General features: G+C 41.2%; 1 protein-coding gene across 2 annotated transcripts in view; it reads right to left on the bottom strand.

The window, feature by feature from the left end:
* Nucleotides 1-146: 146 nt before the first annotated feature.
* Nucleotides 147-23,410, bottom strand: part of ERN1 (endoplasmic reticulum to nucleus signaling 1) — a 32,256-nt gene continuing 8,992 nt past the window's right edge. Inside the window, exons 2-22 of one of the 2 annotated variants that reach the window (XM_058852759.1) lie at nucleotides 23,220-23,331; nucleotides 14,721-14,754; nucleotides 13,786-13,858; nucleotides 13,051-13,123; nucleotides 11,829-11,951; nucleotides 11,132-11,233; nucleotides 10,452-10,713; nucleotides 9,772-9,850; nucleotides 8,897-9,059; nucleotides 7,979-8,097; nucleotides 7,458-7,649; nucleotides 6,621-6,876; nucleotides 5,839-5,929; nucleotides 5,331-5,520; nucleotides 4,754-4,853; nucleotides 4,132-4,331; nucleotides 3,776-3,923; nucleotides 3,141-3,268; nucleotides 2,446-2,569; nucleotides 2,140-2,207; nucleotides 147-1,929 (exon numbers count right to left, since the gene is read on the bottom strand). In XM_058852759.1, the coding sequence (XP_058708742.1) occupies nucleotides 1,723-1,929; nucleotides 2,140-2,207; nucleotides 2,446-2,569; nucleotides 3,141-3,268; nucleotides 3,776-3,923; nucleotides 4,132-4,331; nucleotides 4,754-4,853; nucleotides 5,331-5,520; nucleotides 5,839-5,929; nucleotides 6,621-6,876; nucleotides 7,458-7,649; nucleotides 7,979-8,097; nucleotides 8,897-9,059; nucleotides 9,772-9,850; nucleotides 10,452-10,713; nucleotides 11,132-11,233; nucleotides 11,829-11,951; nucleotides 13,051-13,123; nucleotides 13,786-13,858; nucleotides 14,721-14,754; nucleotides 23,220-23,331 (2,844 nt within the window). In that variant the 3' untranslated portion in view covers nucleotides 147-1,722. Of the gene's footprint in view, nucleotides 1,930-2,139; nucleotides 2,208-2,445; nucleotides 2,570-3,140; nucleotides 3,269-3,775; nucleotides 3,924-4,131; nucleotides 4,332-4,753; nucleotides 4,854-5,330; nucleotides 5,521-5,838; nucleotides 5,930-6,620; nucleotides 6,877-7,457; nucleotides 7,650-7,978; nucleotides 8,098-8,896; nucleotides 9,060-9,771; nucleotides 9,851-10,451; nucleotides 10,714-11,131; nucleotides 11,253-11,828; nucleotides 11,952-13,050; nucleotides 13,124-13,785; nucleotides 13,859-14,720; nucleotides 14,755-23,219; nucleotides 23,332-23,410 lie in introns of those variants that run through there. The other variant, XM_058852760.1, reaches the window with a different exon arrangement.

The following is a 23,410-nucleotide window of genomic DNA, read 5'->3' as shown; positions in this document are numbered from 1 at the left end:
AATGGTTTGACGAGGCTCAAAAACCAGGCTCTTGTCCCTTCCTGAGGGCTGCTGCAGGCCTTGGCCTCCTCCCTGCTCAGTTCTGACAGCTCTGCCAGCACCAGGCCTGCTGGGTTCCCTGGGCACACATTGGCACTAAAAGCTGCGGGGTTTTAATCTGAGCACAAATCTTTATTTAGTAGATTTATAAAAGACCTTTACATGAGAAATACAAAAATATGAAATAGGCTTTGAATCTTTTTAGGTAAAATTACCACTATTTTTTCAAGCTTTAGAAATAGTTAACCTGCACAGTTTGGCATCTTAGGTAAATTTCTCTCACACATTGTAAAAGTAGAAAAAAAAACATCCTGTAAAGTATCTCCAGAAAAGTAGCGGTACGTACCCCACCATACATATTACTGGCAATAATTTATTTAAGACACAATGGTACAATCATACAAATTCTCACTTACAAATCATACAAATTTCTCCTTTAATTAATTCAATTGAAAGATGCAGTATCACTTTCCTCTTCCAGTTGTTATCTGATGATTAAATATAAACACAAAATTGAGTAAGACTGATTTGGCATGCTTTATACTTGTACCATTTGGATTTGATACTACTTTGTAGTAAAAATTAAATAAATATAAATACTTTAAATAAATATATTGTAAAAGAACACCCCAGTTGCATTAGAATTCAGCACTTCTTCATCCTAGCACACACAACGCCTTGTCACAACTTCAGGGCCAGTGTAAAGAAATACTGCATCTTTAACCACACAGGCTCCCATAGGTGGAATTAGCAGCACACACACACAGGAAATGGGGTTCTACAACTCTGTGGCACCCCTTAAACACTGCCCTGATTGCGCTGCTCTGAACAGCTCTTGGTTCCTGTTCAGCTCTTTCCCCCAGGACTTGTCTCACCCCTGGCAATGTGGCTGTGGCCTTTTCTTACCCCTTGAGGGACATTTGCTGATGATGAATCACAGGCAGCTCCCAGCTGCCACTGGTGTTTGCTGCAGGTACTTGAGCAGATCTGTTCTCATACTGTGAGTTAAGTCAAGGACTGTTCGACCTCTTCTGTAAATACTGGTTCATATTAAACAAGGCTTATTTTCAGAGCATGCAAACCTTGAATTGATGTTTCAAGTCAGCATTCTTTAAAACTGTTTCTGCTCAAGTATGAGGGACTGGTTTTCCACGGTAGTACTAATTAAACAGAAATGGTACTTTCATACCATTTTTTCGATAACCATAAATGATTCCCTTTAGAGTCACTGTGATGTGCCCAATGTGGCAGTAGTGCAATGGCAGGTTCTGATGATTTGCTACAAACAAAGGGCTCCTTTTGCACATCCCAGTCCCAAGTAATGATATGATTTCAATCACTGAATTTGTATATTTTTTTTGTAGTAAAACACATCCGTTACAAAATCACATACAGTACAGGGATATTGGGTGGTGGTTAGATCCAGCTTTTGCTCTTCATTTCCACAGTCTTGAAAACTGCCTTGGAGTCAGTAACTCCATCCCCAGGGTTCATCACTTTACCACTCGTGACCCAGGCTCCACCATCTCCTGATCCAGCACAGGCACAGGTACAAGGCACTTTTTGGAAGCTTGGTTTCTTCAAAGAGAGAGAATTCAGCTCTTTGATTCTACTTTTCCCTGCTAAGGGTAGGCCTGTGCTTGGAATGTTGGTCCCAGAGAAGAAAGCTCCATCCCTCTCCTCTCAAACCGTGTCTCCTGTAAGGCTCAGCTCTGCAGAGTCCTCAGCATAGTAATGCTGGAAGAGTCTTTCTTGGCAGCAGATGTGCATAGCATGGTAGGTGTGCAGCAGCAGGCGAGGGAAACGAGCTGTAAAGTAACACACAAAATCATCTGGGATGGAGCCCAGGGTCTCCTGCACTTCGTGAGGCAGTTCCCTGTAATGGTGCTTCTGTGGAGGAAAACAGAAGAGGGAAAAGCTCAGTCAGAGGGTTTGTTCAGAAGCCTCTTTAAACAGAGCTGTTGGGTGTTCCTGGACACAGTAACCTCCTACTGGGCTGTTGTAAAGGAGCTCAATACCTAAATCAGGGTCTGATACAGGCTGGCAACAACAGCAGCCAGAGGCAGCAGCCCAGAGTGCACGAGGAAAAGACTCCTTTACCTTATTTCTCATCGCCCTCAGAAGGTCCCGGACGGAGCCACCTTTGTAGGATCTGAATTTTCGAAGATCTGCAAGACAAAAAAAAAGTTTTGTGTGTTGTGATGCAGTTTTAGGTGCTGGGGTGTGTGTGCAGCCACAGATCTTTGTAGGTGTGTTTCAGTACATAAACATGTATTTGCATTAAAAACACTTTACTGGCAAGTAACAGTGATGTGCCAAAACTGAGACAGTGTTAGCTTTATTTTCCTGTCCCAGCAAAATGGGAACAGCAGGTAATTCCCACTCTGATAAAATACTGTCCATTACCTGTCTGAAGAGGAACAGTGATGTGCTCTCTCCAGTCCATTTTCACCACCTCTCTTCCACCTCTTTCTAACTGCTTGACGATTGGACCATCTAAAGATTCTTTCTCTATCCGGTCACTAACATCCTGGAAGAGACATTCAGATTATTTCTAGTTTTATTTCCAAGTTTTTGCCAATATTTTCAAATTGCTGCTTCTGGCCTATTACAGCCTGTCCTGATCGTAAAGTTAGAATTCCACTTTACTCCATGACAATGCTTGGGAATAGGATACAGAAATTTCTGAGATGATTTGTTTCAACCTCTGCCAAAGCCTTTTTAGCACAGAGAAGATAAAGATGGAAAGGATCTCAAGCCCTCAGCCATTTCCCACCCCACATCAAGATTCGGTGCATGTTCACTCCTGTTCTTGAAAACCCTCCTGGCCACGTTCTCTGGGTACTGCAGCTGCTAGAGGAGACCTTCCTCTCGCCAGCTGACCTTGGTAACATCAGCTCTGGCCCCCTCTGAAAGATCTGCTGTAAGACTAAGCCAATTGCTTAAGAGCTCCACCCAGGTTTTACAGCTGGGCTGCCTCACTCCTCACAGTAAGACTGTGGATTCTATGACTTCAGGCACAAAAGAGGGACTGAATTCAAGACCTGAAAAAGTCTACAGTAGCCCTGAGAACTGAGAGGAGAGAAAAAGTCATCACAAACCTGAAAGAACTGGAGCTGTTTTTCTAGACTCCAGAAGAAGGGGTGTTTGAGCACACAGCTGGCGGATGGCCGTTTCTGAGGGTCCATGTTTATCATCTGCTCTATTAAATCACGAGCAACAATGTCTTCTGCAAGGGAGAGTGTGCAAGGAAATTTACTTCTTTTGTTTTATTTTCTCTGCATTCTTGGGTGTAGTGAAATGTAAAATGTATTTTATAAAACATAAATATTAAATTATAATATATAAAATTTATATTTTTATAATATTTTGTACTTCAAAAATTCATTATGGTCTCTACTTCCTCCTGTCCTGCTAGTTCAAGTGCTGCCCTCACAGATGTGCTGGGCAACAAACAAAAAAAATATCAAAATTAAGAATATCAAAGTTCAGCTCTCTCCCACCCTTTAAATACAGTAAATAGCTTCACAGTCAAGATTGCAGGGTTCCAAACTGTGTATTCCAGAGTTGCTCTGGGGTACTAACTCCAAGAACTTTAGGCCCTTTCCTTCAGGAGGACCCGAGGAATATAACTTCCCTCTCTGCCAGGCTGGGGGTAACTGTGGGCCTTGGTTCTGACTGGTGTTGGTGTTTAGCAGCCTGGGCTGCTCACTGATCCCTGCAGTGCAGTCCTTACCGTGCCTCCCTGCATCCAGAGCCTCCAGGCTGTAAGCTCCCAGCAGGATGTTGGCTTGCCGCTGCAGGGACTTGCCAAAGGGATGGCCACCTTCAGACACCACGTAATAGAAGACACAGCCAGCTGAGAAGATGTCCACGGTGTATGTCTGCAAGGAAACAGCCTTCAGTAGCAGTGACATATTTTCCCACTGAAAGCTCTGATTGTCAGAGGGTGGTTATTTTGCATCTGAGAGCAGAAGGAAACTTTTTGACTCAGATTTGAGCTGCAAAGCAGCCTGGAGGCCCAGGCACCAGGTGCTGCCTATTTTAGGGTCTGGCCTGGTCCTGGGCAGCCTGGGAAGGGTGAGGACTTACAGGGTTCTCTTTGCAGTCTTCACTCAGCATCTCTGGGGCAATCCAGCCTTCAGTGCCTGGCACGCCCGAGCGGCGGCTGAAGCTGTGCCTGCCCACTGCCAGCTTCTTGCACAGCCCAAAGTCTGAAATCATGGCTTTGACTTTCCCGTGAGCATTGGGCATCGAGATGAGAATGTTGTGGGGCTTCAGGTCCCTGTGGACTGTTAAAAACACCCACTTGTCCACTCAGGCAGTCCCAACAATCTTTGTAAATTTTTAACTGGACCTTTCACAAGACTGAACCACCATTCATTAAACCAAAGTCAGAACTTTAAATGATTTTCATTGCTAATTTCATTTTTTTATTCCACCATGTTTTATACAGTTCCTATCTAAAAACTTCAGCACCCTGCTGAACAGTAATGACTTGCTTTAGTAGTCCAGAGCTGCAGAATGTAGCAGGGACAAGGCCAGTGTCAAATCATAGAACCACAGAATGGGTCCAAAGGGACCTTAAAGATCATCTCATTCCAACTCCCCTGCCATAGGCAGGGACACTTTCCAATAGGCCAGATGAACAGACCGGTACCAGACCAGTTTCTCTTTATTTTCCATCCAGTCCTGAAAGGAGAGGTGTTCTTACCAATACTCAGGGAGTGCAGGTAAGCCAGCCCAGATGTTGTTTGCTGCAGGAGGGTGATGGGTTGTAAGCCATGGTGGCTGAAGGCCTTCTGCTCAATGTACTGCAACAGAGAACCAGGAGTTAGCCATAGCTCCACTTAGAAGCTGCAGAAATAATAAATCAATGCACTTTACGCCCCAAAAGAGATGTGACTGGATAAATTGTGCTAGCTGGTAACACACAGCAAAGAGGTTTTTTTTGGCTGAAGATGATGATATCTAAAGTCTTATTCAGAGCTAGAATTCTGTACAGCACTGTGCTCCAGGAAGAACACTCTTCAAAGTCTGTGTGGTAGGAGGGGAAGGATGACTAGAATGGAGTCCTTCACAAGAAGTTAAAAATTAAAGGACAACAGCTTCTCTCCATAAATCAGCCCAGGGTTAGGGATGTCTTTCTACAGGTCTGAAAATTCTACAAACATGGAATTGTCACAGGGGTGACAGTGGGGGTAAATGGAACATCCCCTGTGTCAGGCACTTCAGCAACTTAAGCTCAAGGGAAGTAAAGGCCTTCCAGGGAGAAGCTGCTCCCAGGTCACCTCCTGCAGGGTGGCAGCGCACAGCTCGATGGCGATGTACTGGAACTGCCGGTCCCTCTCCGTGCAGAAGTAGCGGATCACGTTCGGGTGCTCGTCCGACTCGCGCAGCAGCTGCACCTCCCGGTCTGCAAAGCTGAAGCACTCGGGGAGAATCCTCTTCACTGCCACATCTCGGTTATCAAAGGAGCCCCTGCAGCCAGGGAGGGAAGGCACAACCACCCTTCACACTCTGCAGCCAGAGCATGTACAGAAAACGTGACAACAGAAGCCATTGTAGAGGCCAATGAAAGCATTTCCTATGCTGGAAACAGGTACATTTGGCCAGTAAACACTTCTTAGGGAAGTAAAGTAGCTCTTTGCTGGTGAGGAAAATGCATGAAAATATTCCAGACACATGGAAAAAGTTTGATTTCTGTTCATAGTAGATGTGAGGGCTTTCATAAAAACAAACAAAAGGATCTAATGCAAACACAACTTTGGTCTGTTTAATGCACACATTCTCTTCTACCTGTAAACAATTGTCCCTTCAGCACCATGTCCCAGTACATCTTTAGGGTTAAACGAAATCTTGCCAACAATCACTCGGTTTGCTTCTTCATCTGAAGAAAAGAAAAACAAACAGTGGTTTAGGATGGGGCAAGGCAGTCTTTTACAACTGCACAGACTTTGGGGCCAGTCTGTAAAAATCTTTTGGCTCATGTTTAAATTTAACACACATATGATTAAAAGAAATGAACATGTCCATGCTGGTACTTACCCTGAGTAGGCCAACAGTCTGTGATGACCCAATGAGCCAACATCAAGGATCAAAATACATTTACACACATCTTATGGCTCATGGATGTGACAAATGAGTGGTTCTCAGCAGTCAAACTCTTTCTAAAAGTTTATAGATGTTGAATTTAGGAAATGCTGACTGACAGTTATGGAAGTGGGTTTAGTAGCCTTTGAAGGAACAAATAGGTGCACAGGAAGACCAGGCAGGAAGGTTGTGCTGCCTAATCCCCATGTCTTGAGTCCAGTTAATCATCTTAATAAGTGTTTTTATTTAAATGAGTATCTCCCTGGAATGGCTGCAAGTGACAGGAACACACTGCCCTGGGCAGCACAAGCCCTCAGCTGGCTGTTATTGTAAAGCAACAATCCTGCTGAGGTGCAGGGCTGAGCCTGAATGAGGACAATGGTTCTTTTCACCTTGCTGAGCTATGAAGTATCATCAGTAACTATTCTACTGTACCATCACAGAGACTGGGGAAATAGAGACACAGCAAAACACAGAGTCAACTTTACCTCCCTCTTCTTGCTCAGTGGAGAGGCAGCTCCCAACATCAGATGTGGAGATGTTGGAATAGGCAGAGTGGTTTGATGCTCTGGGGGACAGGTTTGGGGTGCTGGCAGCTGAGCTCTCTGTCCGGCCATACGACGTGTCCAGGAAATCTGCCTCGGGTGGGAGGTCACCAGGAGCACCAAAGGGCAGCTTCTGTTGCTGCAAGAGCTGGATCTTCTCTTCCAGCTGATGCTGCCTCTGCTGCTGCTGGTGGACACTCTGTAAGAAACAACTTCAGTGAATATTTGGCAGTCAGGTCATGCAAGGGGACTCTACAGCTACTGGGGAGCTACTTCTAAAAGGTGGGAGCCAAACTCTCCTGCCCTATCCCTGCCAGCCACACAGGTTGTGGAACATTCACTCACAATTTCTATTTCATTCTGGACTTCTGTTGCCAAGATGAGAAATCACATGGCTTGGTTAAAAAGGCTTTTACTAGATTGACCAAGTGTCTTTAAACCACAGAAGGATAAAGGCTTTGATCCAAAACCTGGAAAAGCTGACAGTGGTTCAGGTGGGGAAGAGAGGGGTGAAGCCAATAGTGCTGAGATATATCCAAAAAGAGTAATACCTATAAAAACCACAACTGGTGTATGGAAAAGAAAACCTCTCCACAGCTGGCACATATGGCCAGAGAAATCCCTGTTAAGTCAAACTTGTGCCTTTGCTTCCCAGTGCACATCTGTGAAGAGGGGAAAAATCCCTGGAGTGTGTCACTAACTCCTGTTACAATTTCTGGGCTCTATAATGTTCCTGATGCTCCTGACACTCAAAAGCACATCAAGCCAGGTCAGCATTACCATAGGGTAGGTGATGATAAAAGCCACCCAGCCCACAAGCAGGAAAGTGCTGAGGATGATCGTGGCCATGTCCTTCAGCATGGAGTCCACTGGAGCCTCCAGCCGCAGGATGGGCCGAGCAGGAGTCTCCTCAATATCCTTTGGAGCAGCTGGAGGCCCTTCTGTTGAGGAACCTTCAACAATGTCAATGACCTGAGGCAAAGAAAGCTCTATTAGCTCAGTATCTCAGTGGGTAATGAGGCATTCATAACCAGCCTTTCTGCTACATCATTTTTAGTCATTTCTTAACCTACCAAAACCAATGTTTTGCATGTGGGGGAAAAAAAAGGCAGCAGAAAGCCTTAATTCTGCAACAAATAAAGGCAATTTCTCATACCAGTGATTTTATGTGCTAAGTACACAAACATCTGACACAAAAAATGTGAAGTAATTCCACACAGGTTTCCTTCTGTGTCCTTCCCTAACTTCTCCTCCTTTATATCCTTCTCTCATGCAGTAAGAGAATTATTCTCATCACAAACCTCTTCAATAGTGGCTTTCTCAGAGTCAGCTGGAATCACGTTTTCAGGCCTCTTTGGTAAATTGCTTGGGAATTTCTCCAGGATCTTTGTGGGGGCAGATAATGGTGTTTCATGGTGCCCTATAAATAAAACACATTTGTTGAAGCAGACAGTTGTCCTTTTTTAGGGAAGATATCCTTGATTGCAGCACCTTTGCTGAAGAGTGAGAAACATGATGCTCATGTATACAGCAGCAAAGAGAAAGGAGAGGGAAAATGGGGGGTAGGGGTCACTGAGAGCTGCAGAGGAACATGACCTGATTCAGGGAACTGCCTGACATACTGCAGGAGAGAGGGTATTAACAAGGAAAGGGGTCATGGGAAGCGAAAGATGGCACTTTAAAAAGCTGAAAGTTGCACACTCTCCCTGCCCCAGAACTCCTGTCACTCAATTATCACCAGTCATCACTTAAAACTGAACCTCAGACAGTTCCTCATTTTTGAAGCAAAATTGTAAATGCACTGAAAAGTCAATTCCAAAATTCAGGAACTTGGGACACACAGGACAGGCTGACAATTCATAAACATTATCTTCAGCCTCTCTGTTTTAATCCATTTACAAAATGGACAAAATACAACTATTTGACCCATATGATGAGAATTAAGGTAATAACACACACAATAAGAAAATCCAAATGGACCCAAATACAATATTTACAGAAAATAATAAATTACTATACCCTCTCCGAGGGAGAGGGCAAATAAGCAATAAAAAACTTTCCACATATGGAGCACTTCACCTCATCACAGAATAAGGTAGGAGCCTTGGGGAAAACAGAAGGCAGGTGTATATTTAACACATTATTTTATATGCAAATGAGGATGAATTAGACACTGTTACTAGAATTCAGTAATTATGGCCAGGCAGGGCCTCCCACACCTATCAGCAGCCAGTCATTCCAGTAGTTGAGCTTGTGCTTTTCCTTCAGTCTGCCTGAAAACTTCACATCAGTGCTGGGTGTGATCACACACTCGCCGTTGTCTTCAATGGTGACTCCCTCTGTTTTTGGACCCTCCAGCAAGGGAATGGCGCTGCCACGGGGCTGCAGAGAGATCAGTGTTACAACTACTGTTACTCTGACCTTAGAATATTTAAATAGGCAACCAAATTAAAAAGCTGGAGGTCAAAATGGGTGGGCAAGCAAAGATTACTGGCAGCAAAGTCACTGCGAGTAAACACAGCCATTATGCCCTTAGCAGCTGCTTCCACAACCTTGGACATTGGACTTTTTCAGGGACATGTTGCCTGGGAGATGAGATTACTCCTTTTTTTTTTCTGTTTTCCCCCAAAGTTAAGCAGAATCTGTATTTCCTACCTGGCAGCCACAATGAGCAAAACAGAACTATGATGCAGTTTCCTGTCTGTGGGGAATTACTTTGATGCACAAACCAGCAATTTTAACACGAACCACAAAGCACCAACAATAGCAGTAACCTGAGGTCTGCTCCTGCTGAGCCTGCCTGGCACAGTTCCTGGGGAGCTGCAGTTACTGCTTTGCAGCAGTGGAAATGATTCCGTAAGTATAGTCATGTATTCTGTGGTTGTTAATTGCTCCAGGAAATACTTAATTTGCTATGCATTTCTTGATAAAAATCTCAAAACCCTCAAATTTCTGTAGATGTAGTCTTCAGTGTTTTATTTTCTATTTTAATTTAATATAATTTTATGCATGATTTCATTTCAACCTTTCTTCCAAGCCCAGGACTGCACTAATTCCATAAAGGCACTTTCCCACCTGTCAGCTCCCCACTTACCACGACAGTGACTCCCTCGTGCACCATGGAGGGCGATGCGTACAAACTCGTGGAGTATTTCCCTACGTACAGGGTTGGGCTGCAGAAACACAGTCACTGTTAGCAGCAGGCAAATGGATGTGTTACCATCTCAGCTAAAACCTGGGCAGCACAACCCTGCAGAACCAACGCAGGGGCTTCTCAAATCATCAGTATTTGTATCTTGAAAAACCTTGATCTGTAAAATTATTTGAAGTACTTCTGTACTATGAAGCCTTTTTTTTTAATTATGAAAGCATTGTCAGTTCATTATTCTGAGCACTGTCACTCATTTGACATAACTCATGTCCTGTTTCTGCATTTTTCAATAACTGGCATTTGCCAAAATGCTGTGCATCATTTTTATAGTGTGAAAGGCTTCACATTAGGAAAACCAATTAATTCCACATTGTGAGGAACTATTCAACACAGAACATCTGATAAAACTTAGGAATATACACTTCCTCAGTTTATAAGTTTTTTTGTTTCGTCTCTGACTTTACACACCAAAAGATCAAATATTGTATAAAAGAACACCTGGAGAACTAGAAATGCTTTTATGCATTCTTTTCACCATGCTGCAACTTGTAGCAACCCTTGTTCTGTTTAATGACAAAGCTGTCAAACGGACAGCAGTGAGAACAGCAGAATCTCAGGCTCACGTTAGTTTGCTCTTGGTCTCTGTTTCCTTTGGGAAGGGATATTTCCACTTGGTGATGTGTCCAACCTCCCCAGACATGAAGGTCAGGTAGCGCAGGGTCTCGATGCCCACGTTGGTGTGCAGGATCTTCCTCAGCCCCTCTCGCTGCCAGATGTAAAAGGCCACCACGGGGGATGCGTAATTCTGGATCCACAGCACATCCCCGGACTCGCTGTCCACGGTCACCACCAGCCCGTCCCCGTTGGACACGAAGTGGGACATTTCTGCAATGCACAAACATGTGGAGGTCACCAGGATTCTGTAGCTTTAATCATGCACAGAACAATTCTGCCTGCAGTCACCACCACACCTTTCACTGCACAGCAGCTGAGCAGCAAAGCCTCACCAGAACTGGGCTGACACAAGTCCAGCTGCCATTCAAGAGCGTTGCAATCAGGTTGTGCGCCACAGTTCAGATCTGCTGCCTCTCCTGCCATTCCTTACTTATTTTAATGAATCACCCCTTCAAGAGCTGCACTCTCCTGGATTCAATCTACCTGAAACTACCTAGCAGGCTTTAGATATTGCAGTATGTGATGGATAAAAATGAGCAGAAGTACAGGCACCACACAAAAAAATGAGAATATTTTTGCCTATATACAAAACTCCACTACAAGAGGGAGACAGCAATTAAATTCTTACTGTATTTTATGTCTTCATCAGGCAAAGTAGCTGCATAATCAAAGTAGGTTGCATTCCATCGCAGCTCCTTCTTTTTGGTGTCATACATTGTGATCGTGTACTCTGTTAAAAAACATACAGTCTGTGAAGCAAAAAAACCTATGAGAGAATAGAATCAATCTTCTCAAATCTGAGACATTCCTCAAACACCACACAGCACTCACTGCTGTCAGCATTTCATTTTCCCAACACTGTACCACTTCAAAACACATTGATAGAGAGGTTAAAGAACAAGTCTGTAACACTTATTCCTGTTTCTAGTCAGCACCTTCATGTGTTGGTCTAACTTTACCAGTTATTTATCACACTGCACTTGTGATATCAGTGGATCTGCTCTACTTCCATCTTCTTTAAACAGTTTTTAAAAGCTACAGAACAAACAGTTCACAGCTGGTACTGGACTACACCATTAATTACAATACAAATGCCACTTAGTCGACAAAAAGAATAATGGACCTACTGCCAAAGTTTAAAAACCAATATCTTTCTGCTGCTACAGTTAATAATTTTATTGTGTACAGTCTAAAATCATAATTCACAGAAGTTCTGGCAAGAATTAAACTTGAAAACCTGAACTAACCACAGGGTCATTTGTTATGAGCCTAAACTTTAAAAAACAGAATTTTCTTTTAAACTCCAGGAAAAAAAAGCATATGACCTGTTCTCCCAAGATACAGGAGGGATGTTGATGGGCAAAGACTTTCTGCAAAAGAGGAAGTCAAGGTCTGCTGTTTCTCCCCAGTCATGAGGTCAACCACGTACCAAATATCCTGCTTTTTACCTGAAATCAGAATTTAAGCCACATTACCATTCAGTTGGAAAAACTGCACTTTTGTTCAGCTTTTCAGTCTTCTTTTGTCTTTAGTAGAGTCATGGACTTGGCACAAATAAAGCATTTTTAATAAAACAGTTTTTCACAGTCAGGCTTAGTTTCATAATTTAGCACTACAGGCCAATCCCGAATACTGACCACAAACCCCAGGCCCAAATACAATATTTAGAACTGTAAGTACTATTGGATGAATGATTTTTTCACACATAAACTCTAACAGCTCTGAGTGCAGCAGATCCCAGGAGCTCTCAGACTAGGAGACTAAAATTCTCATGAAGGAGGGAAAAAAAAGTGAGGGCCTACACCTTTCAAATTGCTTAAGGATTGTAATCCAAACATCCCACTCAAGACTATGTGAGCCATGGCCTTAAGAATTTCTTTGAAGTTAATACATGTATGTCTTGTTTAGAAACTTCAAATAAACATTTTTTTCTCATTTACTGGCAAGACATGAAGCAGAGAAGGAGCATTGGCCCTTCAGGAGATTTAAAATCCCCAATACTAAGCTCACTCTGACTTTCATATATTTTACTGTCGTGATAAGTAATAACTATCCTTTCTTCCCCTTTTCTCCTCCCAAATCCATCTGCAATTAGAATGAGTCAGGACAATGAGCAATAAATTTATTATTTGTACTATAAATGAACTGAGTGTACCTCAGACAGTGGAGGATGTCTAACTGTGGTGCAATGGGATTTCTAATTTTATCCTAATTATCAGGCAGTCAATGACGTTTATAATCATATGAAGATTTAAAGTAGAACTCATATTTTGTTGACAGACTGCATCTCAAGAAAGCAAAAATCTCCATACAGGCATTTCACTGCTTAGAAAAGGTACATTCTCCTTCAGGAAAAGCAATTGGTTTTTAATCATCACACAATAACTGTATTCTAAATTAATCAGCTTTTCTGTCATCGGAAAGATTTATGAAAAACCATAATTAATACCCAAAATAAGGCCCATTTCCTTCATTATGTTTGGGAGTCTCTACATTTTGTAGTTGCTGAACGTCTCACAATCTAAAGGAGATAAAATCTGAGCTCACCCATGTACAGGATCCCATCAGAACTGCGACAGGGAGACGCCTGCACCAGCTCTGGGATAGTAAATGGAAGTTTCTAGGGGCAAAACAAACAAACAAACAATAATTTTGTTGGTTATTTCTATTATTATAATACCTGAGAATTCAGCCAGAGTAAATACTAAAATATTTAACTATACTAAGGGAAATCATAGCAGCTGAGGAAAAAATTCTTGTAAGGAAGCCAAACATTTTATCTGAGTATCACCACAAAGTTTAAAAATGAAAGTCCAGCATTAGGCAGTAGTAGTGGCCTATGAGGATTGGTGACTAATCTGAAAGGTTCAGCATTTTTTTTTGCTTATTAAATCCTATAAAGACATTCTAAAGGGGTTAGCACAGAGCATGCATTAATCCTGCTTCTGGCAGATAGTTTAAGAAATATAAGTATTTGGGGAGAGTGACGCATCTGATTGGTCCTTGGAAGGGTACACCTTTCCCATCAAATCACACAGAGATTATTCAGAATTTGGATAACAAAACATAAATTTTATTTTTAATTACCATTATTTTAGCAAGTTTCACAAAAGTCGTACATGGGGACAAGATGTGGTGTTGATATATTCAAGTAGAAATCACTTCCTGACAATCATAAGGTGGCAACATTCTGCTCTAACAAAATGTAAGTATGTTTTTCTTCTGCAAAGGCATGAGGTTGACTGGGGCACTTTTTAGGAGAGAATTTAAAAATATACTTACAGTCAAGCCTTCACTGTTCTTGCCACCAAGTGTGTACAAACTGCCATCATTTGGGTCTGGAAGAAATGCTGGCCTAGGATTTAAGCAGCAATTATAAATGATAAAAATCTACTGTGTTTCTCAGACTGCAGGAAAGAAACTGTGGTCAGCACTGGCTTTACAGAGAAGTTCATCTGACATTAAATTTTTTGAAGTTTCATTTATTAACTGTGAAAATTAAAATATATAAGGAAGTTTTAGAACTGATAAAAACCACCAATGTATATGAATACACAAAGATCCAAATGTGGCAGGCAATGACTCAAGTGAAAGTGTTTAAACTAAACCAACAAGCTCTTAAAATGAGATTTAGAACAAACCCAAACAAATAAACAAAATAAGCAAAAAATAATGAAAGAGTCGCCAGAATTAAGCAAATTTGAGTAAAGCCAAACTACACAAAGACCCTCAAACAAACTCAAACCCTAATGTCTATGATTCTATGATCAAAGCAGCACTGACTTCAAAGTCCCAAATTTTATAGCTAAATGTGAGGTTGCTTCAGGGACCAATCTGAAATTACAGCTCAGATATGTCATTTACAGATTCTGGTTGTGAGCTGGGAGTTTTCTGTGTTTCACTGTTTTTAGTCTCTGTTTGGGGGGGTTAAGTACAGAACCCAGAATCAGCCCTGGCTCTGTCATTTCTCATTTGTCACTTGTGGCACAGTTCACAGCCCTGATGTCCAAACCCAGCAAGGGCTCCAGAGAACAGGCTGCAGACAGGATGTTTCTTCTTAGTTATTATATGTAGCTAATTCTATCCTTTTATTTGTTCCCCAAACTAACTTAAATTGCCTTCTTGTCTAGAACACAGATGGGTTTGGTTCAAATTAAATCAAATTTGAAGATGTCAATGTAAATTGAACAAGCTGTAAATGATATAAACAGACTTACTCTTCCACATGGATCGGCACCTGGAGGACAGGATCTGCACACACAGAAAAATAAAAAGTCAAAATACTAGCAATTCAATCCCTTGAATTCACCAGATACAGGATTAAGTCAGGCCTGCAACATCTTACTCCTTTTAGAAAGGCTGAGGCACAGTTTGAAAATAAACTCTCAGCAGCCTCCTCTTGTTCCTGGAACTTGGTTCATAAAACGGGAAACTACAAAGTACTTGAGAAAGATTTCTGAAGTCCTTTGCTCAGTTTTACCAACACTACCTCAAAATTACTGAGAGCTTACAAAATCCTGAATCACAGGGTTTTCACTCCTGATGCCAACACCATAGAAGTATTCTGATTTATAAGACATACTCTACAATTTCCAAGACAAACATGCATTTATTAATGGGTGTACTAGCAGAAAATACCTCAGAAGCCAAGAGGGTGCAATCCTTAAGTATCTCCACTTCCACAGGGAAAATCAAACTCTACTGGAATGAGTCTGAGTAAGAGGATGAAACATGACCAAGAAAACACTGTTTTTCACCTCTTCTGTCTCCATGTGAACATAATGATGCAACAGGAAGGAAATAAGAACAAAAACACTGATGCTCTGACAGCTTTTGACTGGGAAACTGGCACAGATTCTGGGCAGCCTGAGTGTACCGGGATATCTGCAGAGCTAAGCAAGACAAGAACAGGAAATTCAGGATTCAGTACCCAGGGCTTACAGAGTCTGTGCCACTCTGCAGGGCACAGCAATACACCAGCTGCTGGGTTTGATGGCAATGGCCTGCAAGGATGACCTGGTTTTACATGGATTAAAAAAAAACATAACCCTCTGCCCAAGCAGATCTCTGTGTTGGCTGCAACACAGCTGAAAGCAGCAGTCACCCAAAGAAGCACATTTAATGCCAGAGACAAAAAGAAAGCAGGATATGAGGGATTACAGTACAGTTATCTTTATTTCATTGATTTCTTCTTACAACAGTAAACACTCAGAGAAGCTTTGTTCAAAACATAACTACATGTCATTTCTTTTTCTCTTTAAGCCAAAAAAATGCTCCAGGATACACTCCCAAAGGTGTCAAAATAAACTCCATTTAATTCACTGAGAACCCAAACACACATCAAAGGCCCTAAGAATAATTTACATTCAAACAAAGGAGCTTAATGACTCATCTTCTGTATCTGTCTCTACAGACCAGGCTGCTTAGTCAGACCTTTTATTGCATTAACTACATCAAGCAATTCATTTCTATCCCCTGTGTGAAGAAACTGGTTTCAGGATATGTTGGGAAGGGGACCCTCCACTTTGTTCATTATATGTTGATTATTTCAGTGTTTGTTTCAAGTATTCCACAAGTTTTATAATATCAAACACAACATGTGGTGACTTACATCATGAGTTCTCCATTTCTAGGGAAACTCAAGAAAAAAGCATTTGCTGCCCATCATATAAATTGACTTGAGCTGAGCTGCTGCGTTGAACCACTAAAAGCAAACTGAGACCAAGTTTATGGACTCAGGGTATCCTAAGTCAGGGTGAAATGACCTAAAAGAAAAGAGACATTAAAGACCAAAGGCAAGAGGTTTTGTAATCACAAATGCTTCATGGGAAGGGAATGCTCACTTTTGTGAAAGAAACAACATCATGAATCAGAATAAGTGACACCTGGCTCAGAATAAGCAGCACCTGGCTCAGTTAAGTAAGATTTAATGCAAATGCTACAAGCATTGCTAAAGGCAAAAGCCAAATAAACTCTCTAAGTCTCTTGATGAACTGATTACATGGAGACTGTCTCACTTGATAAGAAAATAAACTCTCACCTGTGGTGACAGTGACTATTGTGAGACAACAGCAGCTTCACCACCAGCACTGGAGCAACTCTGCTCCTAAAAATCCCCTCAAATGATCACTAGGAGTGATCAAAGCTGCACAACTTGTTTTTGAAGTGACAACTGTCTGCATATTTATTGTTTAAGTACAACAATGCAGATTTTCTATAAAATCACTTTCTAGTCAACCTGGGCAAAACACAAGACTAACTAAAATAGCTTATTGTCAGAATAATCTTCAGAAACTTTTAATTTTAATGAAAGGACCGTTTCTTCTCTAAATTAAATAGTGGTGTGAAGTTGTTACGTGAAATTACAGTGTAAAACTACTACAATCTGACTCAATCTCCAACTTTGCTAAATGCACTGTTACTGACAGGACACATCAGCAGAACACAGAGTGGGATTGGCTCAAACACCTCAGTATTTCAGGGGTTTTATCAAACAACACTCAGGAAAACATGAACAATTACAGGAAATTTCAAAGATAGGTTATGTCTTCTAGCAACTGATCCTGGTTTGTCCATGACATTTGCAGGAGAATCTGGTTAGTAATGCTTCCCTAGAGCTCCCTCTCTGTCCTGAAAATACAGTGGAGAGTAGTAATACAGCAAAGCATTTTTGGGCTAATAGCTTGTTTCTATTTAATTTTCTAAGAGTGGGCAATCTATTTTTATCCACCAAAATAAACTGCTCCCCTCTGCTCCTGTTATCTTAAGGATCTGAGAATTTTTGCAGGTTTTATTGACCATACAGTACCACAACAGTGAAAGGACACACACACATATCTATGTGCAATAATTACTTGCATTGAGCTTTCATCCCTCAGCTTGTATTTCTGAAAGCTGTTGGGAAATGTCACTTAAAGCAGTTTCCAGTGTCATCAATAAATGTCTCTTACATTTTAATAAGCAATGCCAGCAGTCTCATGAATGTCTCATGAATGTTTTTCAGTGTTTTTCTGAAGCACTCCTGCCTATCAGATGACATTAATGAGTCTTATGGCAAATCCCAAACTGTTCAGTGTGTACAGAAGCATCATTGTCATGAAAGTCCTTGGACTTCTCTTTAGTACCATGTCTTCAGCATCATGTACTTCCTCAGAAATGAAAAAAATCCTGCTTTAACTTGGTTTCTTAGTAACTGAAATTCAATTTATGAGCAAAGATAAAAAAGTGGTAGATGGAACAGATTAAGAAGTTATGACAAAGCAGCAGGAATTTTTTTAGTACTTAGTGGCACATGGACCAAAACACTATTCTGATGGCTTCCTGCATGCTGAAGTGTTGTGTATGAATTGCTAGAAAGCATTTATGGATTTCTGATTCATTTCCATGCATAAGGCTTTTCACAAGGATGGAGGAGTTCATTTTCTAAAGTGAAAGGAGTTCTCCTGTCACTACTAGCACCATCCACCTGGAAAGACAGGCTGTGGAAAGCCATTTCTCTACATTTTTAGTTACTGAGGTGACGTAAATTTTCTTAACACTTCATGATCTTGAACCCAGGTTGTGGCTCTGGAGAGATCCTTTGAAGACAAACAATAAACTCTTCACATTCACTTTCATGTGGTTTGGGACCGGTTCCAACCTCTACTTCAAAGATTGTTTTGAAATAAGAACTTGCTCTGAGATAAAAAGAGAATCTTAAGTTTAATTGCTTGTTGCCTGAACAACAGAATGCTTGAACACAGACCAGTGAAAGAGTGAGCCCTCTTGTGATTGAAATAATCTTTTGCTCCACAAGGGGTCAAACAGAAATAGTTATTGCAAAAGTCAGAGCACTGAGGCCTTCTCTCCAGCTGCTTCCCACTCAAGTGTTGACACGCTGGGACTGAACCACATCAACCCACTTTCAAAATTCCCTGGGCTGCAGTTCCCTGTAATTGGGTAAGTCCCTCTAACAGGCCTGATCCGTTTTGACACCAACGGCAGTGGTGACAACCACCGAACAAAGCAGCAACTATTCTATACTGGAATGAAAGCTGGACAGAAAATGTGATAAAACTGAAAAATACATCTCAGTCTCCCTCAAGTTTTCATTCCATGTAGCAGGGAAAAGCCAAATTCTTGCAAGGTCCTACAGAGAGCTTTGTCCACCTTCTAGACTAAAAAGACCACATGTCAGAACAACACCGGAGCATGGTGGGGATGAGTTAGGAAGCAGGACACCATCCTCTAAATATCTCCAGTGCTGGAGAGAAGATTGAGTTTTCTAAAGATATTTCCATGGTTTTCCAATTTTTTATTTTTTTTTCCTGCAGCCTCCACTAAGATAGATTATGTTACTGATTCCTACATTAAAAACCTACAGTTCAGCACACACCTTCAGCTTTCTGAACTGATAACAGCCTCTGTTAGCAAAAAATTTGTAAAATAACTTTGTTAAGAAAAAAATATTCAAAAGGAGATTGATCCTACATTATAAAGATTTATTCTAGAACTCCAAGAGTTTATTCACAAGTACAGCAGTTGTTAGAAACCAGTTAACATAATGTAACATAATACCACTAATTTGGTAAATTATTTGGGGCTATTACATTTCCCAAAATGAATGTTTTGACTGGGCAGCAAGCAGATGTCCCAATCCAGTTTTGGTTGCATCATGGCCAGAATATATTTGTGAGTGTGCAGAAGTATATTATATGTTTCAGTATATTATATGTTTCACTTTGCATACATATATGAAAAAAAAAGCCTTATGAAATGGTACCCATACTCTAAATACAATGCATTTTACTTTTCTCCATATTTCACAAATACACTGTAAGATGAATTTGCCCTTTGACCAAACTCTGAGTATTTTTAATGTACAAGATAAAGTTGCATGTTGTCATCACTGTAATCACTGTAATGTGCCCTTAGAGCCAATACTGCAAAGGAGAAGTGGGAGACTGAAGCAGTGAGTAAGTCACTGCCCCACTGGAATGAGCTGGAAAAAAACGGTTTCCTGCCCTGGGGCCCTACCACAGGATTTGGGCTAACGGGCCAATTTAAACCCATGTCATCCTCATCTGCTGCTGCAGGGACAGCAAATGAGGCTAGAGACACAAACTATGCTCTGGAATTTGCTGAAAACAGTACTGTTCTACAACTGTTTTATTTTGACAATCCTTATTAATTTACATCTATGCACAAAGATATTATTTCTTGCATGCGAAAAACCACTATTACTAAAGCATGACCTCCAGACCTCAGATTTGCCCTTTAAAATCTGTATATTGGATCCCATAAACAGACACAATCTTTATACCTTTGTCTTATCATAAGAGCCCTCTAAAGTCTACAGGTTATGAGTGAGGTGTTGGAAATCAAAACCTTTTAAATTGATTGTGGGCCATCATTTTTGGACTGCTGTTGAACTGAAGATCATAGGAAAATTTCTACTGGCTCTAAATGAGGATCCAAATCTGCATATATTAAATGTTCTTCTGGCAAAATACTTTGAATCAGTTCTTAAGGGAAAGTTTTTAAGGGGCTGGTGAATGAAAAAAAAAAAAAGACATCCCTTTGAAAAGTACAACAGGACAGAGAGAACAGAGGAACAAGAGCCTGCCCAAGAGTACAGCTTGAAACACTGCAGCCTTAGCATCTCAAATTCAATATTGTGTTCAATAAACAGAGCTCTTGAGTTAACAGTGACATACAACATGAGTTTTACAAAGATGTGAGGGACCAGCACAGTCTTAAAATCACACTCTTAAAGCTCACAGAAATCAGAACTCACAAATCAGAACTGTCAGAAATAAAGCCTGACAGCAAGGAGGAAAGTATTCTCCAGATTCTGCCTTGCCAACAGGTTCTTATGACCATCTCTTTCTCTGCCCACTTGCGTGTAAGCACGAATCTAAAGTGCTGCACCTCTGGACCTTTCAGAGGCATCTGTAGGAAATGACAGTTGTTGTTTTATTTCCATCAGTTTTGCAGAAGAGGTTTCATCCTAAGGAACCTTACTGAGGATGCTGACTAAATAGCTTGCCAGTGGCAAGTGCAGAAAACATGGGAGCCTATGGGAGCCTGTCCCACTGTCACTCAGGTCTGACAGCTCCTTGTATTGATCAGGGAGGCCACCAAGAGCCTCATTCAGCCGATGATGTGAAATGTGAGCCACAGCCTTTCCAATGGGTGCCTTCAACACCAGCTGTTTGTGTGAGGTCACAGCACAAAGGTGCCTCTCAGAAATTACAGGGGAGGAGAAATATGGGTTTTTCTCTAAACTTTCCAACCATTTGCCAGCTTTCCGAAGCCCAGAAAAGTAGCAGCATCAGCTCCCTGCTCACTGAAAAATCCTGAGAGCTGCCAGAGAGCAGGACCCATCAAAACCAATAAGAAATTAAGATTTTAAGCATCCTCAACAAGTTAAGTCCACAGTCTCATCACATGTAACTGCAATAACACAGCTTATTTCTGACAATAGAAAGTCCTATTCCCAACTGACCTACTTTTTGCCTGCTTTATAGGCAGCACAAGTATTCTGATTGCCTTTCTTGCCAGCACTCCGTGAAAGCAGGAAACCCAAACATGTTATTGTGGTGATAATCATTGGCTCATTTACTCCACATACCTAAGATAAGCTTCAGTGCTAAATTAAAACAAGCCACATATGGCAAGATATTCATGTTTGTTTAAACACTGCCTGATAATGAATACGGCCTTGGGGTTTTTTTTCCCCCTAATGAAAAAAAAATGTACCTGAATTGCCCTTTGTTAAATACCTTGCTGCTCAAGTGCAGTAATAAAATGTTCCCTTCCTGGTGAGTTCCACTGCAGTGCTTCAGGTGACCTCCACAACTTCTCAAAGCACCTGAGATGAACACACAGTTCATCTGCTGTGATCAGGGTAAAATGGCACCTGTAAGAGCACCGCTTGCAGTCAGGCAGCTTCCCACCAGGTAATCTCTGAAACAGCACCAGCATGTTGCTGACAGACAGAGTGTACCCAGCCACTGTGTTTACACACTAATATTAATAATGAATTCTGCACTATTAGGTCCCTCCAGGGATTCAGCACAGAAAGCTGGGTGGGCTTTCATTTGTTTCCAGCACTGTCTGGTCTGTTGGGCCTCCTACCCACAGGGTGACCACCAGCAAATACAGATTTGCAAAAATAAATAAACTCCCTCCCATTACAAATTAATTCACCAAATTATATGTACAGGCCCTTGTTCCATGTCCACTTAACTCAGGAGGCATCTTGGAACACTGATACCTACCACAAATTTTTCTTTCTTTGACCCTTGTGTGTTGCCCTGTTGCACAGAAATAAACTAAGGAGCAATAACTGCTTTGTAAAAATCGAGTGAGAACAACTCATGTACATAAGATGCAGAAGCTAGCAGCAGAGAGAAAACAAGAAGTCCCATAAAACTAGATTATCCAGTCTGGCAGTTCTACAGAACCAACAAGAGTTTTGCAACAAATTTTTTTTTAAACAAGGGAAGTTCATTGAGCAACACACTGATCAAGATCCTTTTTGTTACCAAAGTGTGTTCATTTCTTCTTCAAAAAACCTCTTGCCACTTACTAAGTGTGGCTGCAAAGCAATGCCAGTTGTGATACCCTTCTAGACAAGGACTAGGCAGGGTATGTTTGTGTCAGTGGAATGACAGAGACCAGTGAGTTTTTCTTAGCCTACAGCAGCACTAAATGAGGAAGCTGACAACTTGCTTTTAGGCAGGGCTGTTCAGGAAAAGGAGAGGTCTAAATTTAAACAGGAGATGGGAGAAAACCAAGATCCTTCAAGAAAATACTTGGCTTAGCCCTTTCTACTCTAAGAAGATCTACAAAAGCCTTCTTTGCCCATTTAAAAAGTTAACTTTTTGTCTGATAGATCTGCTTTCAAATACTAATGGCTTCACAAAGAAGAACAACTGGTTGGTAATGCAGACACCAGATATGCACAATCCATATCCCACCACTTCAGCTCACCTACTAAACTGACAAGAGGACAGAATGATGCAGTCACTGACTCCTTCCATTTGACCCTTTAATTTATTTCTAGAAGTAAAGATGTTACTATCATCTCTGCCATACAATCAGAGTCCCACTAAACAAAATTTGCACCAAATACTAGTTTTTTCATCAAGACAGAGCTAGCTCTGCTCAGTAATTAAAATTACAAAACTACTTCCAGTCACTGAACAATGTTAAATTCCTTTACACAAGTGCAGTTCTTTTACTTAAAAAACTGTGCTGTTCCTAAACATATGTTATAGAAAAATCCCCAAGGTTTGCACCATATGCACTGCACCACTGAATGTAGGGTATTCCAGAGACAGAATCCTGCAATCCCTTTGCCATCAGTTCCACAAGCTGACACATCTATTCTGTTCTATGTTTGCTTATATTGCACTCATTCCCATAAAACATGATACTTACCAATTATACTACTACAGCTTAAACACCCAGGGAAAAAAAAAACCCTAAAAAACAAACAATAAACAAAACTGCCACAAACCTAAAAATAACTCACATAAACCTGGAAAATACCTAAAAGTGAAATTATGAAGACGAACATGACTCTAGAAACACTGTAGCTTAATTCTGGAACAAGAGTAAAATTAAAAGAGAAAATAAAGTATTTACCAGATCCTACAACAGTTGGAATGGCCAATTAATTTGATTGTCATTTCTGCTATTGAGTAGAGGGCATCAGGATATCTGCTCACCTTCTTTTAAAGTCCATTTGATTGCTCCTGTCCTCTTGCTGACAGCATGCAAACTTCCATCCAGGGTTGAAACAAACAACAGTGTTTCTGGCACAGTTACTGAGCTGGTGTTCTGGAAAAGAAAAACCCATATGATTAATATGATTATTTACTACAGAGTTTACTCATAACTGTCTGACAGTACATGGACT

Source organism: Poecile atricapillus, chromosome 17 (assembly GCF_030490865.1).
Source record: "Poecile atricapillus isolate bPoeAtr1 chromosome 17, bPoeAtr1.hap1, whole genome shotgun sequence".
Classification (NCBI taxonomy): domain Eukaryota; kingdom Metazoa; phylum Chordata; class Aves; order Passeriformes; family Paridae; genus Poecile; species Poecile atricapillus.
This window is presented reverse-complemented; position numbering and strand designations above follow the sequence as displayed.